The sequence below is a fragment of the Pararge aegeria genome, chromosome 18 (assembly GCF_905163445.1).
Source record: "Pararge aegeria chromosome 18, ilParAegt1.1, whole genome shotgun sequence".
In the NCBI taxonomy this organism is placed as follows: Eukaryota; Metazoa; Arthropoda; class Insecta; order Lepidoptera; family Nymphalidae; genus Pararge; species Pararge aegeria.
In genome coordinates, this window is record NC_053197.1 from 6,877,311 (window position 1) to 6,897,659 (window position 20,349).

General features: G+C 34.1%; 1 protein-coding gene across 2 annotated transcripts; it reads right to left on the reverse strand.

The window, feature by feature from the left end:
* Nucleotides 1-956: 956 nt before the first annotated feature.
* LOC120631474 (galactosylgalactosylxylosylprotein 3-beta-glucuronosyltransferase I) lies at nt 957-16,306 on the reverse strand. Of its 2 annotated transcripts, none has more exons than XM_039901083.1 (5): nt 15,898-16,306; nt 14,252-14,405; nt 10,159-10,290; nt 4,085-4,306; nt 957-1,515 (listed from the first exon to the last, which is right to left on the reverse strand). In XM_039901083.1, exons 1-5 carry the CDS (start codon nt 16,083-16,085, stop codon nt 1,351-1,353), a joined length of 861 nt encoding a protein of 286 aa, XP_039757017.1. In that variant the 5' UTR covers nt 16,086-16,306; the 3' UTR covers nt 957-1,350. The 2 variants fall into 2 exon arrangements, with proteins under 2 accessions (XP_039757017.1, XP_039757016.1); XM_039901082.1 differs by having other exon boundaries at nt 14,246-14,405.
* Between the last annotated feature and the right edge of the window lie 4,043 nt (nt 16,307-20,349).

The window sequence follows — 20,349 nt, forward strand, 5'->3', positions numbered from 1 at the left end:
TTGTGCTTCGGGGTAAACACAGTCTGCCAGCCTTTGTAGCCGCCCCAACACAACGCGCCAAAAAACCTTGCCAACGATGCTGAGCAAGGATATGCCGCGATAAGAGTTACCGTCACCACTATCACCCTTTCCCTTGTAGATGGTAACGATATTCGAGTCACGCATATCTTGTGGAACATAGCCCCATTTTCAGCACCTTCCCATAAGATTGAATAGGAGGGGGGCTACACACCCGAGCTTCGCAATTTCCGCGTATACGCCATCACTTCCAGGACTTTTTCTATGGCAATGGTTTACTTTAAAACTATTAGCGTCGATTTCACAGATAAGTCTCAGAGACAGTACATAATGTTCCTCAAAAGCCTCTGAAGTATTATTCCGGTTTTCATTTACACGTTGTATAATTTACTTTACAAATATATTTTGTTAAGAATTAAAAAGTTTCCTATTTCAAACATATAATATATTAATAATATATTTACATGCGAAAACAATTGTTAGGATTTCTTCGATTCGATATTTAAAAAAAAAAATGAGATTTGGTGTATTGGAATGTTTCAAATATTAAAAAAAAACTTGTGAAGTGGCAACTCTTAATGATATTTATGATAACCAAGTCATGGTTTGCTTTCTTAAATTATTAAAAATTTTAAAGTCCAATATAATGCTTTAAGGTACCTTAACTTACTAAATAGAGCTTGTTTCGAATGATTTTTTTTTTTAAATATTTGCTACTTTTTCCTAACCTTAATTTTAATCGCGTATTATATAATTTTTTCATGTAAAATTATTCATACTTTTTATGTCAATTAAAATTTGAGTATTATATTAATTTATAATATAGTAAATTCAATTATTTTATGAGATTATATTCTCAAATAATACGACACAAACGGAAAGTATTTAAAATTATTGTTTTCTAAAATAAATATTTAGAATACAATATATTATTTATCCAAAACTATCAAGAATAAAGTGTCGTAGTTAAGATAGTGACTGTGTTGTGTTCACATTTTTTTAAAAGTATACATCAATCCTTACAAGAGTGAGACAAGATTATGCCAGCAGTGACGTGTTAGAGTGAGACGCTACAATGTCTAAAAGTTGTGTAATCCAACTTTTTTTTTTAAAGTATGTCGAGACATCTTTATACTGTGACTAGTAAAACTTTAAAAAGTAGGTTACTTTGACAGTAGATCTCTTTTGCAACAGGCAAAGATCAAAGGCTATACAGCCTATTCCATGTTTTTTAAGAGACTGATATGGAATACACCTGCTCACTTTGTTGGAATGCGAAATAAGCGTTCAACGCTCGATATAATGAACATCAGAAAACATTTTATTGTCAAATCAGACTTCAATATGGCCGTCTGGTATTGGCGGGTGTTTTAGTTTCTTGGGATTAAGTATAGAGGGCTTTTGAGTGCGTGTATGCCACACGTACACCTTTGTACAGTTCTCGGCCAGGGGCTCCATTTCGTTCTTTGTCGTGAAGTATTTTAATATCTCGCTTTCCTGCAAAACAAAATAAATCAATATTAAGTTATGTGTGTTTTAAGCAATTGAAACGCACATACGCACTAGCTGTAACGGTGAAGGAACACATCGTGAAGAAACCTGCATGCCTGAGATTTATCCATATTTCTTAAAAGCGTTTGAAATCCAATCTATCCAAATTGGTGGACTATGGCCTGAAACTCTTCTCATAGTGGAAGGAGACCCGTGCCGTGTAGTGGGCCGGTCAATATGATGAAGATGATGATGAATATTATATTATTTAAGAAAAAAAACACATTTTTAAATCTGCGACCACAGACTATAAATCACAAATATAAGTCAATCTGAGAACTTGTTTCAAGCTCGATTTCAATTTATTGATACAGGCTTACTTTTATAGCTAAACTACCCTGCAAAGGTGAGATAGCTGTTAACAACTAGTGTTGTAAAAAACGAATTAAAATAAAACATATAACTAAATATAATTTAATAGGCTATAGGCTAATAGGTATTTCCAGCTCCTTAAAACACGACAATGCGTTGTCCGTTGCTGCGTGAAACTCGAAAGAAGCACATATTAACAAACTAATTATCATTCTTGCACTAATAAAGAATTTTAGTAGTTTTTTTATGATACAAACAAGTACGCTTACTAGCAAATTATACACTATTGTTGTTTACAAATCAGTTGATTAGCGGCAAAACGCAGGAAGTTACTTTTATCGGTAGTTACATAGTGAAAGCGCGATAAAAAGTTATCGCGTTTGGCCTTACGCGTAGAATTAGTTGATACGTGACAGTTAAAAATACATTTGTGGCACACTTATAATATGTAGATTAATATAAATAAATAAACATTTAAGTGAAATGGTTCGTGATTTGCTTAAAGCACACTACTGACTTTATTATAGGCAATTTAAATATCACTTGATTAAAACGGTGAAGGAAAACATCGTGTGGAATGTGGAAACCTGCAAGCTTGAGAGTTCTCCATAATGTTCTCAACGGCTGCGTGTAAGATTATGGACTAAATCTTTGTCATTCTGAAAGGAGAACCGTGCCCTGTTGTGTGCCGAAAACAGATTGATGATGTTGATCTAGAGTAGAGTAAATTTAAGTGATTTTTATAATATTGCTGACCTATTTTCGAATAAAAGAAACACACACACACACACATACACAAACAACATTAGTAAATAAGAAAGATAAATAGCCATGCCACCGAGTAGGTTAGGCTCTAATTCCGGGGCAGTGTCAAGCGTGTATGTGCACAAAAAAATTAAAGGAGACAGTTAGCGACTCTATTCAAAATATGCTACGGTTCAAATAACATTTGATAAAAGTTGAATTGTTTGAAGTACTAAATATCGATCAAGGCAACGCAGGAAATATAAATGCCTCGCGAACGAAGTCGTAAACAAATATTGGTTATACCATAAATTAGAGCGTATACTTTTGATTTGTCTGAGTAGAACTAAAATCAAACAGCAATTTCCAAGCATACCTACATTCTAAGTCACGTGTGACTACTACTGTTATTAATGTAGAGGTATAATGAAATTTGTATAAAATCGGTTCGAGGTTATAATTAACCTAAAATAGAAGGAGCTAGATATATAGAAGTTCCTGAGGACTAAAGTCTGCGAACAGTGCGAGTTTTTTCTCTCTCTCTGTAAACTCATGTCATGTAACCTTGACTTGATGGTTGTGATTACTTATGGTAACAATGGACGTCCTAAGGAGGCTCAGTCGCTCAGTAGGCGATGAAGAAGGCTATCTAGCGAGTGACAAAAATAAGCATATCCGTGAAATAAACAGACTTGCGTTAAAAGCTGAAAGAGACGCGAAGTTCAAGTGGCAATGGGCCGAGCATATGGCTAAAAAAATCGAATAACGCTGGATTCCGCGTTAGAATGGTTTCCACACACCAGTGAAAGCAGCGTTGGTAGAAAGGTGAAAACAAATAAAAAAAAATAGTCAAAAAACCGACTTTGTTATGCGACTGCAACTAAACAGAAAGAAATAAATATTTTCTACATTTTTGATTCGATGCCAAAAAAAAATGGTTTAAAGTTACTATATATACTACTCGTATTCCTTTTTATGTAGTAGCAAGGATCAACTAGTAATTTTCTACTGGCTAACTTGAATCGGTTGATAAGAAGATGATGACAATAATGGTATATACAGATATAAAAACCTTATTTCATAAAGGACATCTTGGGGTTCTTGTAGTTTAATTTAATAATGTCGGAATTTGTGGTTACACCACCGCCTACTTTATGTGGTGATGGCAATAACAACCATACCGTATGAAGGTCGCGATCCCTCATCTTCCCACGGGTGTCGTACGAGGCGACTAAGGGAATATAACAGAGAGGGGGCAGCAGCGCCCTCTATATTACTACCACCATATTCTGCGAGCATCAATCAAACTGACCCGTGTTGTGATTATAGGAAAACCCTCCCTTTAGATGAGGCCTTCAGTCCAACAGCGTGCTAGTGTCCGCTTTCCTGGTATCAAACTTGGTCTTGGTTGTGTGTTGAAAGAAGAAAGAATAATGCAAATGTATTTCTGGCCGTTTACCTGAAATCCTGATTGAACTTTTCTGGAAAACTTTGCCTCCGGGTGAATCAAGAAAAGAGTGGCGTTGATAGCGAAACCAGCCATGTCTATGGGGAAAGGTCTGAATGGCTTCCAAACCGCATTGAAGCCGGAGATCTTCCCGTTGGTCACTAGGGGCATCTCTATTCGCATACCCCCCACTATGCCGACCGGCCATACGCCTACTTTCTGTATTTTCCGCATCTGAAAATTAAAACATAAAATTTACTATGTTGGTCCATTACTTGATTTTTTTAGCTGTCAGTCACAACGTCTTACACCGGAGATGGACTAAATGTGATGTCGGGTTTTATAATAATGAAATTCTCGGTATTCTGAAGTTTTGAAATTGGTGTCACATAACCTGCAGGCTTCGGTTATATGAGTTATATCATGCACGTATAATCGTTATATTATAGCATACATTAGCGTGTCTAGTTTATGTTTTTAATTTCTCCCTGCTTCGAGAAAAAAAAAGATAAAAGAGAGGGCCATGGATAGAGAAGGTTGGAAAAGGCTACACCTACAAGAGCTTAGCTCTCAAGTTTAAGAAGATGAGGAAGGTAACCAGCTATGTTACGAACTTCGATATTTTTTTTAGACAGGAAACTGCTATAGCGGTGTTGAGCGATTTTTAGTACGGACAAAATTAATGGGTTCGCGTCACCCGTGTCCTCAACATGCTCATGACGTATTGCGTCAGACAAGCGACGCGTCTTTTTTAAGAAGGAATAATTTAACGAAGATTTTCTTGCACATCAACCAATAAAATGTGTTGGTTTTAATTATAATATATATCTATGAAAGTATCACATTCAAGCAATAAATGAGTCAGCTTAACCAATGTTACAATTTTAAGCACAGCCATTCACGGTATTTTTATAGGAAAATTAATATTACGACGATTGTTCTGTAATTTTCTATAGTAGACAAATAAATATGCAATCTTCCTGTTACAGTTGGTTGCACAAGAAAATTGAAACATAAATAATTTATGAGATTATTGAGAATTGAGAATTATTGAGTTTTATCTATATTTTCCCCAATGCAAGTTGAGTTCCCAAGGTGCTGGAATGGCGACCCCGCATCGAACCCCAGCGAGATAGACAGATGACATCAAGCTAGTCGTTAAGAGGCGCTGGAAATAAGCGACCGTGGATTTTGGAACCACCTATAAATGTTACCCGGTCCAGCAATGGTTTTGACGACCTATGCGGCGCAGTGGTATGCGCTTTGATGTTTGTTTCGGTCACGGCCGAACGTCCAACGAGCTAACGACGCACAGCTAAGCATTTTAGCTTTAGGGTACGTACTGTCATACCACTTAAATCATCGGCTCCGATTCCGTTAGGCAAAGTTTTGTCAAAATCAGTTTAGATCACTAAGCTGGAGGGCTTATAAGTTGATAACAAATGCAATGTAATTTTTAAAGCCTTGGGAACGATTTTCGGGTGTGTTATTTTCTGTATTTCCACAGGATATCTAATATGCCAAATTTCGTTAAGATTGGTGCAGCAATTGATTCAAACTCAGGTAATAAACAAACAAACACTTTCACATTTAGATATAACAAGAGCGGATTCGTGATAATAATTAGTGCTCAAGGTTTTACAGGTCTACAGATTTACCGACATAAAAATAATTTAAATTGAGACATTAATAATTATACGACAAAAATATTACGAATATTTATGTTAATGTCTTAATTTGTATTTATGTTGATCGCTCGTTAATAATTGAAATATTGGTTATAACTTTCTATGTTTTTTATATACTGCATCATAATCCCATTGTAATATTATCGTTTATATGAAATGTTTACATATAACAAATACCTATCTCTACAAAGTGAACATGCATGATCTTGTTTACTTTAACTCATGATTAATATATCATGTGGCGTGACTAAAATTAAAGACTACAAAGGGTCAACCCATTACCGGCCGACTACAGGTAACAGTTTTAGAATGTAGTACACCAAGCGAGTTTGATAGACTCAAACAGAGATAGGTTCCAACATACAATCACAAGAGTTTAATCAGAGAAAATGGGAGTTAAATGAAATATTTATTCACTTATTTTATTTAAACAACTTTATTGCATAATAACGGAAACACACACAGGACCACTTACTTTAACATAAATTATATGCAAAAGGCGGCCTTATCACTAAAAGTGATCTCTTCCAGGCTACTTTAACTAATGGAATAAGGCAATGAGAGACGGGAAATTGCAATTCTATAAAAAATATATACATAAATAATTAAATAAAATAATAAATGTAATAATATAATACACATCTATCTATATATATAAAAGAGGATGTTTGTATATATGTCATCGATAAACTCAGAAACTATTTGACCGATCATTATGAAAATTGGTATGCTTATGTATTTTTTCACGGAGAAGGTTTATATGCTATGCCCATTGATGTAACTCCCCACCAGGCGGCGCTGTCAAGTATCGACTTCCGCCCCGTTCAACCGATTGTCATAAAAATTGGTATGACCATGTATTTTTCCACGGAGAAAACGAACATGCTATGTCCATTGATGTAACTCAATTTTATATGCGGCAATGAATGCAATAAAATGTTTTCTCATTAAATTCAATGAGTTATTTTACAACTTATATTAAATAAGAAAATAAAAGAAATAACTAACCTTTTACGGAATATAAATCTATTGACACAGTTACAGAAGAAAATGATGCTATAAATTATCCAGTCGAATTTCTTAACTCTTTAGAGCCACCTGGAATGCCTTCACACAAGCTGACGTTGAAAATTGGATCTCCAATACTACTTCTTAGAAATTTAAATACGCCAAAATTATGTAACGGAACTAGACTTTCCATTAAAAAACTTATGCCTAATGTGATTGAAGCTACAATAATAGTCGGAAAATATAAAGGAGAAGATGTTCTGATTCCACGTATTCCTATTATTCCTAGCGATTTACCATTCACATTTAAACGATTACAGTTTCCGATTCGCCTTGCTTTTGCGATGACGATTAACAAAGCTCAAGGTCAGTCGCTACAAGTTACGGGATTAAATTTATCAAGTGCATGTTTTTCACATGGCCAGCTTTATGTTGCTTGCTCAAGATTAGGAAATCCAAAATTTTTGTACATTTATACGCCAAATAAGAAAACAAAAAATATTGTCTATCCACTGGCCTTGAGATGAATTGTTAATTATGAATAATAAATAAATAATCTATATATATATATATATATATATATATATATATATATATATATATATATACATTTAAATAATTAATTGAATAAAATTTAATTAATAGTTATTCGTAAGTAATAATTTCGATAAACAATACAAATTTAAGTAAGATTAATTATAAGTTACAGTGTAAATAGTTTTATAAAGTAATAATGACATAATAGGTTTTGAGTAAACAACTTCACACTTCTATTAAATATAGAGTATGAAATTGAAATAGATTTTTTTTCATCAATATAAGGTTATATTGATGAAAAAAAAGTCTTTATTATTTATAAATAAAAATAACATAAATTAAGCTGTCATTTCAAGCTGAGAAATTATTTTAATCGATTTTTAATTAAATATAGCTACAATTTTAATCTACATTTAATCATTTATTATTCACATTTCTTATTTACAATTATCGTTTTATTTTAATTCATTTTTTTTTAAATATAAATTTAATTTTATCTTATATTTTTAGAAAGAAGTTTATTTTATGAAAAATCCCTAATTTTTTTTTTTAATTAAATTTTATCTTTTAAAACATTAATTACATCTAAGCGCGAGTGATAATATCATTAATAATTACCATGTCCAAGCTATTGGTTGTACAGGATATTGCAATAGTTGTCTCTGTTTCGTCAACGTAATCTTAGAAAATATTTTTTTTTATTTCAAACGCACTTCATCGATTAAAAAACTAAAACTTATCATTTTTGCTTTAGTACTCACCGATTACTTGATTGGTAATTGTATATGACCAATTATTTTCACCAAACGCCTTATCAGCATAACTGCACAAATTTTCGAAAGTATACCTAACCTACCCTTTTTGCGTAAAATATTTATTGAGCAGCTGAGAACTTGTATATTATCAAAATATATAAAAGGCAAAGGTCACTGACTGACTGACTGATTGACTGATCTATCAACACACAGCTCGAACCACTTGACGGATTGGGCTGAAATTTTGCACACAGATAGTTATTACAACGTAGGCGTCCGCTAGGAAAGGATTTTTTTAAATTCCATCAGGGTTAAATATGGGATGAAAGTTTGTAAAAAATTCTTCATTTATCAATTTATTTTTCAAGCTACATCAATTAAACTTTGATTTTAGGTTTTCGATTTATAATAAAGAAATACGTATTTCATAGGGGATCAAAATTTATATGAAAGTTTCTGATTTTCTAAGTAATTTCCGTTCATATTTTTCTATAAGCAGCAAGACCTTTTTTTAACCCTTTGTAGTAAATTTAACAAATCAAAAATAAAACTTAACGTGAGCGAAGCCGCGGGCAAAAGCTAGATCTATATATATACTACATACATAAATACACATACTAAATACTCTAAAAAACAAAATGAAATCAAAGGCAGGAAGACTTCATGCTGCCAGCAATCGCCTAGACGCACCTATATAATAACGTAGCGAGTGGCAGTGTTTATCACTAGCAGAGACCCATTTTGTTCATAAAACTTTAGCGTTGTACTGACTTTTATGTTTTATTCAATTATAAGTTTGCCGTTGACTGCATTCTCACCTGATGGTTAATAGCGATGCAGTCTAAGATAATAGCGCACAGTATACATATTAACGTAGGTATGGAAACTACGAATGATTTTTTTAAGACGCGACTTGCTTGCCTCGAAGATGCCTATTCACTCTTATTTATTTATTTATTTTTATTCTTATTCTTACACTTATCACCACAGAATACTTAAACCTAATGCGATAGTGTAGTTTAAAGAGCCCGCTACCATCGTAGACTGCATCATCACTTTGTTTAAGACTATTTGCTCTACAGTGCTGTTGAAAGAGCTGGTGGACTGAACAAGTTAATTTTGAATCAGGTTATGAAATCGGGGAATTTATTTTATGTCTCCTGCCTATGCTAGCCGTGCTGGGCACAGGCCTCGTCTCTCATAGGAGACACGGGTTGGCGTTTTTTAACTACTAATAGACTTGTGATAGATTCCGAACGAAAGCCACTTTAACAGAGAATGCACACTACCTTTTAATTTTTGGATTTCAAAGATACCCAGGTTGTAAGAATTAGAAAATACAGAACTCGTATAAGAAATTTTTTTGGGATATTGACAACATAGTGATGAAAACCCGCTCGGTGTCTCGCAGTGCGATGGTAGAATGGTGAAGAGAGAATGAGATCAAGTAGTTCCAAACGGCAAACTCACAATCGAGGCACCCAAGCTAATTTTTACCTTGGGGCTTCGACACGGGTGCGTACATCTGTGTGTGTGCTGTTTCGATCGTTTGTTCGTTGTTTCAATATTGCTTTAATATATTTAGTGCGGTAACCCGTTAGGTACCACTTTTTTATATACACTATGTATTATATACATGTGTATACACTATGTATTATGATATGTTACATACCTAAAGTAAGCGTAGCTTGTGTTATGGGTACTAAGATGACTTATGAATATTTTTTTGAATAGGATACATAAATACTTATAATATACATATAAACACCCAGACACTGAAAAAACATTTATGTTCATCACACAAACATTTCCAATAGTGGGAATCGAACCCACGGCCTTGGACTCAGGAGGCAGGGTCGCTGCCCACTGCGCCAATCGGCCGTCGAACTCTAACTACTAAAACACAAATCGGTTTTTACGCGACATCGTACCGGAACGCTTAACCAAATGGCGGCAAGTCTTTGTCGGTAGTGATAACTAGCCACAGACCAGACCAGGAAAAATTTAGAAATCGCACTCGGACCTAGACTTCAAGACTCTCCACTACGCCAGGTCGTCTAAAATAGTATGGAAGAATTGATTAAAAGTTTGAACTGACCTCCTCAAACACCTTGAGCGAATAAGTATTGTCATCATCCATAAAATAAACAGCACCTCTCTTGTCTGGAATGGCATCTAGATGCCCTCTAAGCCAATTTAACGCTATATTCCTTTGTTCTACACCGCTCGCCTGTAAAAGAGAAACGGATTTATATAGCTTAATTATTTGTGTTGGAATCGCATTCGTAACTCTTAATGCAAACAAAAAAACGACGCGTTTAGACAGGTCAAATCGTTAGTTCCATTTTTAATAACTACAAATAAACAACTATGTTTATTGTTCTTAGACCAGTCGGGCTTGGAATGTGCGCCATGAGATTATTATTTTCGTGGTTAATCAACATTTCTTAAATATAGGTAGTTCAACGGGTACATACCACGATAATATTTTTGGATTTGTCGATATTTCGACCCAATGGCAATCCATACAACTATATTTCAGAAATGTTTACCATTTTCTCGTCCTATTTCCGTAAGATAAAACAAAATATGTAATAGGTAGACACATTTATCTCGTGGCGCTCATCTTAGCTTTGCAGGGCGCGTTTGGAACTAGCAGCTTTAGTTTTAACTAATGCAGTAATCACTCACTAAAAAGGGGAAAAAACATGTATAGTGTACCTTCTTTTGAAAAACTTGTGTAAAAATGCCTTATATAATTAAAAAGTTTTATAACTTTAGGGTTTAAATACACGATATGATATAGTCTAGTAAATTTGACTTTAAGGATACGTTTCGGGAATCGGGCGCGAGAACTTCCTAGTACTAGTACGTTAGGGTGCCCGGGAAGCGATTGTTTTCTCTGTAATTTAAGGATGATCATTATTTTTGCACTTTTAACATATATATTTATTATATTGTATCCAGAAGACATTTCGGGATTGTTATCGAATTAGGCATAACATCAATATATGAAAACACTAGCGGCCCTCGCGACTTCGTCCGCTTATAAGTCAACCTCAAAAGATACATGATTTTATCGAAACTTTTTAACGTATACGCAGCGCACACAGCAAAAGCTCTCAAAAGGAAAAAAAACCTGATTTTAGAATATTATTTTATTGGTGCTATGCTCCATTGGTCTAAGAGTGATAATATATAGACTATAGCCTCCCTCGATAAATTACCTATCCAACAATGAAAGAATTTTTCAAATCGGACCTGTAGTACCAGAGATTATCGCGTTCAAGTAAACAAACTCTTCAGCTTTATATGTAAATACCTACATAAGATATTACGACTTGATACAGATAGCGTCTACTTAGTCTGTTACTAGCATAATTCGGCTTTGGATTTTATCAAGGTAATAAATTACTACACTTACTATTAATTTCATGAACCTATTATCGTTTATTGTTTGTATAAAGCGTGATTAATTTACTTTCTTTCACGAAACTTCAACCTAACAGTAAATTTAATAATGGCAAATGTTATTATTTGTACCACTTCAATGTTGGCCCTGGATTGCTATCCCACCTGATGGTAATTGATGATGCAGGCTAAGATGGTAGCGGGCTAACGTGTTATGGATATGGTCAGGAATGGTATGCCCATTGCCGGCATCGATATTTACGAGGCACGTCTTTGTCCACGATAATTTCGTGGTGAAACAATATTGTCGTTGGTAAATATTAAAACTAAGTTCGCGTTTGGCATCTATTATTAGATATCGCATTGGTAGGTACTTCCAGTTACTGTTGATAATAAAATATTGTAATTAAGTATTATTCGACAGCGGAATAAAATTTTTGGACAATTTTTTTTTTTTGCTTTATCATTTAGGAATCTCCTTTTCTTCTCTTTTAAATTTTATTCTTTATTAATAAACCAACGAAAAATAAATATCTAACTAATTATTTATCAAATTAAAACTAAAACGAGGTTCATTGTCTAAAGCACAGAATCCACAAATACAAATTCTCAATGATAACTGATTACCAGTGTTAGGAATGGGTAAAGTTTAATTAGGTACCTTCACTACAAGGAACAGAAATTAAAAAGAAAGCCTTCCTAACTGTTAGACAAAATTTCGTTCGAGACAACGCTAAGTATATTAATAATGTTATTAATACAATAAATGAATCAAATTCGGTATTTTTAACCTAGAATTTAGAAAAAAAATCACAACACATTTATGCTGTTCTAAAATTGATACAAGTACATTAGGTACCTACTAATCGTAAATCATATTCAAGTGGAAAATCCATTGTTTTTTTCTTTTTATCTTTTTAACATAATATTTAAAAAAATATTGAATTCAATTTTTTTAAGAAGAACTAGACAATTCTGGAAATCAAATATAAATTTTGAATTTAAGTGTTTATATGTTTTAATATATATTTTTTTTAATAAACTTAAACGATCGCCCCCATACCTCCTGGAACAAAAAAAAGTCGTAGGACGAAAGTCTCCACTCGATAATCTACGTAGTTTAGGTTATATACTCTACCTATTCCGATAATTGCCGATTACCGTTTCGTTTTGTACAACGTTCAATGCTATATTATTTATACGAAGCTGTAATGTCAATGAATTATGACGAATGCATGAACTCACTCACGTACAAGTCGTAACGGCAAACTAGCGGTACGAGGCTTCTATCACAAGAGATTTTTAGCCTTAGGTCTACATCAACCACATCTTGTGTACGAATATTTGAATTAAGTATTTGTTTATTCTAAAAGTAGGTATATTCTTAACTTAAACTCTCTCTGTTTTTGTAGAGTAGATATTTTCTATTATGCATTTTAACTGGCTCCTAATTTTATATTGTTAACAAAGTAAAATCGGTTTACATGATCTAATTATAAAATAACGATCTTCTTACTAATATTAAGAGTTAAGACAGTTTTCGGACAAGACAAGTCTATATTTGTTACGTTCGCAAACAGCCTTAGGACCGATAGATCGTTTTACGAAAATACCAAGATTGTAAAAACTTCACATGAAAACTTGTTATGGTAAAACTACATTATATTTCAGCTTATTATCATAAAATATACAAGTGCTTTAAAACATGATCATCTTAGCAATAAGCATTAAATGTTCTTTTCAAGAAGGAAATCTTTGCACATAGTCATAAAAATAAGTTTTAATTTCAGACAAAATATATTCAATAAAAGCCAAGAAATGTTAAAAACAGATGTTAAAATAGTATAATTTAAAGTTGCTTAGAATTTAGTTTTCATTTAGAAGTAAATAATTAACCAAACATTTTTGGCCCATAAACAGCAATCAAAGACACTCTTATTTAATTTATACAACAAAGGAAAATTATTAAGAGACTGACATAAGAAGTCAGTTGGTTAGCAAAGAATCTCAATTCAATTCTTGTTAAGAAAAACAAAAAACGATTAACATTAAAACTATATCAAAAATAGGTCAAAAATCAAACATACACAATACCATCTGCTGATAGCGGATGTTTTATAAATACATATATTGACATCCAATACCTGAAAGATTTAAATAAAATTTAATAATAAAGTTAGGGACATGTTGAGTCAACTCTTATTGTAGTAATTTATACGTTGGGAAGCTACCACATGCCTTGATAATTTAGATAAACATGTAGGCAAAGGTGACAAAGACAGGTCTTATGGGAGTGTATAAAAATGAACACTATGTATCTGTCAGTTACCAGTACTGTGGGTGAGGTGTTGCATTGCATATAAATTAAATAATATGTTATAAATGTAAAGTGTATAAAATATTATGTAATTTTGTATGATCCTTTATCATTATTAAAACATTAATTGGCTACTAGGTGAAGGTATTTGTTTGGTGCTATAACATTTATATAAAATAGTAAAATGTTAATAGTAGTTTGAAGTTTTGTTGAAAAGTTTGAAGACTGGTCTACAGGAAATTACTGTTACATACATCAATGGCCTTAACATTGCATAAAAATTCAGTTACAGTTTTGTTTATAAAACCCTGTATAATGTTCAGTACAAAAATCTAAAGGGATAGGGAACAAGTCAAAACAACAAGGCATTTTGATGAAATCACCATATATCTAAAACACTACAACTGTTATTTACCAAAAAGGCAATTGTTTATATACTATTGAAACTATTACATACACTTACCGATGAATGTTTTGACTTTTGCGTCTTCATGTTGAGATGAGTATATTTAAGAGGTGTCTCTTTGAGCAGGTTTTCAACCAATTTTGTTTTTGTATCAGAATCTTCTATGACAATCCAATGGAAATTTTTTACCAACATCAATGTTTGTGATAACCTGTAGCAATGAAATATTTTATTTACCTTAATTTAAGCCGCACTGGCACTATAACCTATAGTATCCAGAGCTGTGGATTAAGACAGCATGTGTTTGTGATGTGATGTATGTAGCATAGTTCAAACAGCATTGCATTTACTCTCATCATAACTACTGATGTCTTGTTATATAACATTGTTTATATAACAGCACTACAAATGTGCATTTTCCAGAAGAGGATCCCAAAAATAACTTTTTGACTCTTTAATTTAATATACACCTATTTTGTGCATTTATAAATAAAATAATTAATAATAAGGTTTAATGTTAATACAAGAAAAGCCTTGTTAGTGTGAGTTGGAATGACACATGGAGGGTTGACTACTAAAGTGCAATATGAAACACTAGACAATATTGTCATGATTACAATTGAGCTGAAAATGCCACTAATCCACATCCTTGCAGAAAGCTCCAATTCATTTTTGTATTGTTATTTATTTATTTATTTTACATCTTGTTGGTACAGTAGGGCCACTTACACTGACCAGATAGAACTACATAATTTATGGATAACTAAGACATGATATTAATAGTGTTATTCTCAGAGATATTATATTCATAGAGTATCACTATAGTATCAATATACAATATATCTTAAATATCTTTAAAGAAGCAATTCTTTTATATATATAATTGGAATCTTGGAATCAGCTCCAATGATTTTCATGAAATTTAGTATACAGGGGATTTCAGGGCCGATAATTCAATCTAGCAAGGATTCATTTTTAGAAAATGTCATTTTATTCGTGTTTTCCAGTAATAACCGATTTGGTGCAGACAAAGTTGCATGGGTCAGCTAGTAGTATATTATATATTATATATTATAATTTTTAAATGTATATTGTACTCAATATTTGTTTTTTTCATATTTCTTTTCTGTCATTTTTATTACAATTTTCTTTTTCCGTGTATACTAGTTTGCCAGTTAGAAATTGCTTTATAGTGATGAGGCAGCTTTTTTATTTCTTGTCTCATTATTTTGTTATGTTTTGGTGCACAATACAGTGTACTCCACTCAGGATATAAAGATATTAATAGTGCAACAGTCAGTTCAAAATTATTACAAGCAGTTAACATGCATGTGAAGTAATCCTAAGAAAATAACTTGGGTTCCTATTTAGCAGTACCTACATAATGTAGGCCAATAAGAACACATTAAGTATCAGGTCTCCAAAATAAAGTAATTTTATATAGGTTTAAACCTAGTTTTGAACTAGCTTGTCATAGTAACATAGTGATATTTTATTAGGGTGGCAAGTGTTAGTTTTGGACAAACAAATTAATGAACACTTTCCTCTTCTTTGATTAAGAGATTTTTCATAAATAAACTTGTCACCTATCACTTTCATTATTATCTTTAGATTAGCGATTGCCAAATTGTAAGCCAAATAATAGTTTACAAACACCAATACATCAACCAAGGGCAGAATGATCACGACAAAATGAGTATTACCTTGTAAGATCGGCCTTTTGGGTGAGTCTTGCGTACGTCGGTGTTATCCCGTATATAGTTGGCAAGTACGGGGTAACCTCCGGTGTGAACTGGCATTGAAAGGCTGGTCGACTATTGAAGAAAAATAATACAACAAAAATCAACATCCCGATTGCTAAATATTGCTTCTTTATGTTCACAAAAGGCATTTTATTGTCAATAGTTTTAGTCGCAGTTTTGTTCTGGGCAGTGGTACATCCGTTCACTCCGCGTCCGCTGGTTCAACCAACATTGACACACTCACAGCATTATATTGTAATTACTGTTTAAGCTCCATCGTAGACGCAAGCCTTTCTATCGTGCAATTACAAAATATTGCTATCGAATTAAAAAAAATCAAGCAGTATCGCACTGCTGAGTCGACTCGTCTCGAGCGGCGCGGGGTGAATAAACTTCAAACTGTTAGTCAAGTTGAGATATCACTATTCACTAGCAGTGACAGTGACATTGACATCAAACGAGGTAGATATTGCCATAGTTTATTCTTATTTCCAAATTTTCTTATGCAGCAATGATGAAACAATACTAGGTGCCAAACAGCTAAGAGTTATTGTAACATTCTTACAGTATACTCTTAACAAATTATTCTCCATTCTATTTTATAAATTAGCGTAGTTATAGTTTACAAAATTTCTTATTGAAATAAAATTTACTCGTATGCGTTACACAGTGATGATCCTATTCATTATACAATACGCTAAGAGATGGCGTTGTTTCGTTTCATTCATTTTAGTTCCATAGTTTTTTAATAGATGACGCAATTACGTATAATTTTTAAAGTTTTTGCATTTATTGGACCTATATTTTATATTTTCAAATAAGTAAGATAACCACATAATTAATTTAATAAGAAATCACAACCCACACGTATTTCAAAATAAAATACGTGTGGGTATATATCGCAGAATTTTTAAACATATTGTTCAAAAACACTGCTGAAAATAAATACATTTTGTCAAAGGTTTTTGTTCAGTCTAGACTGAACGAGTAAATAACACAGTAACCAATAAAAATTGAAAGCAACGTTGTTTCTAGTTGGTAAATGGATAGGTGACTAAGGACTGTAGGTTTAAGGGAGAATTTGCGGTAACAGGTATCAGCTAACGTGTCAGCGCGAGCGAGTAGCACCACCACACCTGCCACCGGTGCTCCTTGTATGCTTGGTATATTTCCATAGATTTTTATCATAAAAAACGCTCTGCCGCATGCCATATTCAAATGCTAAATATCCTGGCCAGCCCGGACTAATGTTAAATCGTTTAGCTGAAAATCCAATTCGCGCGCGCGTGTGTGGGTATTTCTTTCCGTGGCATCGAAGTTCCCGAACGGATGAACCGTTTTGAATTCTGTTTTTTTTTTGTGTTTAACTAGGTTTGATGAAAAACAAGAAGCGCCGCCAAAAAATGGACGGATTGCATATTTCTTAACAGCCCTCTGAATATGGGTATGAAACTAAAAGGCATGACTAGTAGAATATAATGCTTTTTTTTAACTTATAACTGCAAAATCTAGCCAAACGTCATGACAGTTGAAACGCCGAATTCAAAATTATGACGTCACGTGTATATAAACAAAATTTTGTACCGCTTGAACTTCAAAAATCTCTGGTAGTACCTACATTAAATATTTTGTGTTTTCAATTTATCAGTTGCTAAGTTATTCGTTATCACTTTTTTTTAAATATATCTACAATATATATATATTTACGCTTAGGCATATATATATATATTATAGATATATTTTTACTTTCGAGCATCGTAGGGCAGTTTTTTGGGCAGATAATATGCCCAAGATCGCAACGGACTAGCCTATTAGAGGAATTTCAGTTATATTAGGCTCATACCCCTAATCGGTTTCTACGCGACATCGTATCGGAACGCTGAATTGCTTAGCGGCACGTCTTTGTCGGTAGGGTGATAACTAGCCGCGGCCAAAGCCTCTGGCGTATATAACTGCCATTTTTCTAACACGTTAGCCCGTTAGCAATACGGTAACGGCTCTAGCTGAGATTCCAGTCAAGGGCTAACTTGTAGTGGAATAAAAAAACCTTAATATCTTACTTAGTTATATGTGATGGCGGAGTATAAGATGGTAGCGATCTATAAATGTATATTAAGCCTAACCTAATCGGTCGATAATGAAGAATTGATAGCCCAGTGGGTAGGACTCAGACTTCACTTTTGGGGGGCCGAGTTCGAATCCCAGCACGAACCACTAACTTTTCTTATTTATGTGCGTACTAAGCAATTAAAATATCATTTCGATCAACGTTGATGGAAAACATTCCGAGAAAACATGCATGCCTAAGAGTTCTCGACAATGTTCTCAAAGGTGTGTGGAGTCGACCAATCCGCGCTGGGCCAGCGTGGAGGACTACGGCCTTAACCTCTTCTCATTGTGGGAGGAGACCCGTGGCCTTCAGGGCTAGCACGGGCAGGAGATAAAAATTCTATCCCCCGATTATATCCCCTCACAAGGGATATTATTAACGTGAGAAGTTCACCCCCGCTTAATATCACACATATATTATTTGGATATTATTTCCACTTGTGCGCCTGTGCTCTCAGAGTTGATAAAGCTGTGGGATAGGATAAATGGAGTCCACCAATTCGAACTGGGCCAGCGTGGTGGACTACGGTCTTGCGACTGACGACTCACACATTTTTTTCATTTTTTACCGAATTGAAAAATAAGGAGGTTTTCATTTTGGATGTTTATTTAAACCGACTTAAAAAAAAGAGAAGGCACTGAGTTCGACGATGTTTTTTTTTGTATATTTGTTACTCGCCACGGTAACCTACAATGTTGTACCTACTAAATTGTTTGCCCTGTGGCGACCGCAGATCTGAATACAGGTGTCACCACCCCTCGCCCTTCTCATTGTGGGAAGAGACCCGTGCCCTTTAGTGAGCCGGTAATGGGTTGATATGACTTGTATGCCTGAGAGTTCTCCATAATGTTCTTAAAGATGTGTGGAGTCCACCAACACTGGGCCAGCGTGGTGGACTGAGGCCTTAACCTCTTCTCATTGTGGGAGGAGACCCGTGCCCTTAAGTGAGCCGGTAATGGGTTGATATGACTTGCATGCCTGAGAGTTCTCCATAATGTTCTTAAAGATATGTGGAGTCCACCAATTCACACTGGGCCAGCGTGGTGGACTAAGGCCCTAACCTCTTCTAATTGTAGGATGAGCCCCGTACCCTGTAGTGGGCCGGTATTGGGTTAATATGATGATGAGAATGAATCGGTCAGGAATTACCGGGTTAGAATTTAAATGTAGCCCACATCCTGTGACAGCAAAGTAACTATGAAAGTTAGGAAGATTAATGATTGTTTTTAACATCCATCTAGTTTTTCAAACCTATTAAAACTTCGAGAGTGTTTGAGGGTGAGAACGACTGTTGGCTTGGCGACGCACAGTGGGCGTTAAGTTGAGCTTCCTTGTCGCAGGACAAAAAATATTTTTTACTCAAAAACTCTGTGTATGTTCGTTTGTTTGTTACCTTACCTATTTTTTTCTTAAAACCTGCACAGAACCTTACGAAATTAGGAATAGAAATAATGTATGTATCTGGAGAAATGTCATATTTTTATTAGTCCAACAATTGTCTGCCCTGTAATGACAGGCTTCTTCGACAGTATTTCATAAATGCATTTTTTACCAACGTGGTTAAAAAAAGCTAGTTCATAGTATAAATTAACGATACGTAGAATATAAATCTAAAGAACATCGAGAAGATCCTGAATCTTTCATATCCTATCTTTTTAGATAGGTGCTACAATTCTCACAACGGGTTCTAGTGGATGGACGTCGTGCAATATTAACGTTTATATAAATAACGAAAATAGTTTTTTACGTCATCCATATCTACGCTTTATAAAAATGCTAACCACTGTACCTAAAGTTAGACTAGGTACTTAGTTTCGCCTATGTAAATATATTTCTATTACGGTTGATGAAATGAGTGCGGTGGCAGATAAACAGGCAGGCGGACGGACGTTCAGGCAGGCGGATAGCGGAGGCTTTGTTTGTTGTGGGCTTCTTCTTAGACCAGGGCGCGTTTGGAACCCTCGTAGCTTTAGTTTTAAGTTGACGAATTTAGTTATCGCCATCAACTCACTTCTATGTTATATTTGCATGTAATGTACGCATCAAAAGTGCTTTATACGTGCCTATTTGATTAAGAAATATTTGACTTTGAATGACTTTGACTTTGTAATACTGCTATTAAAAAGTAACGTACTAAAAGTTACAACGCGTATCGAAAAACATTGCGATGGAGGTCGTAGCACGTAGAGTTCTACGAGTCTACGGAAGTCGATTCGTAACCAAATATCTAATATAGTAGTTAGTGTACGTGTAGCGTTTTAGTAGGTGTAAAAATAACTTTTGAATATTTTGAGCGTACTTTT

Coding starts and splice junctions, on each gene's coding strand:
- LOC120631474 (XM_039901082.1), bottom strand. CDS start 16,085: ATGCCTTTTGTGAACATAAAGAAGCAATATTTAGCAATCGGGATGTTG. Junction 10,291..14,245: donor CAAAACATTCATCGGTAAGT/GTATGTAATAGT, acceptor TCTCTTTTACAG/GCGAGCGGTGTAGAACAAAG. Junction 4,307..10,158: donor CGCTCAAGGTGTTTGAGGAG/GTCAGTTCAAAC, acceptor TTTAATTTTCAG/ATGCGGAAAATACAGAAAGT.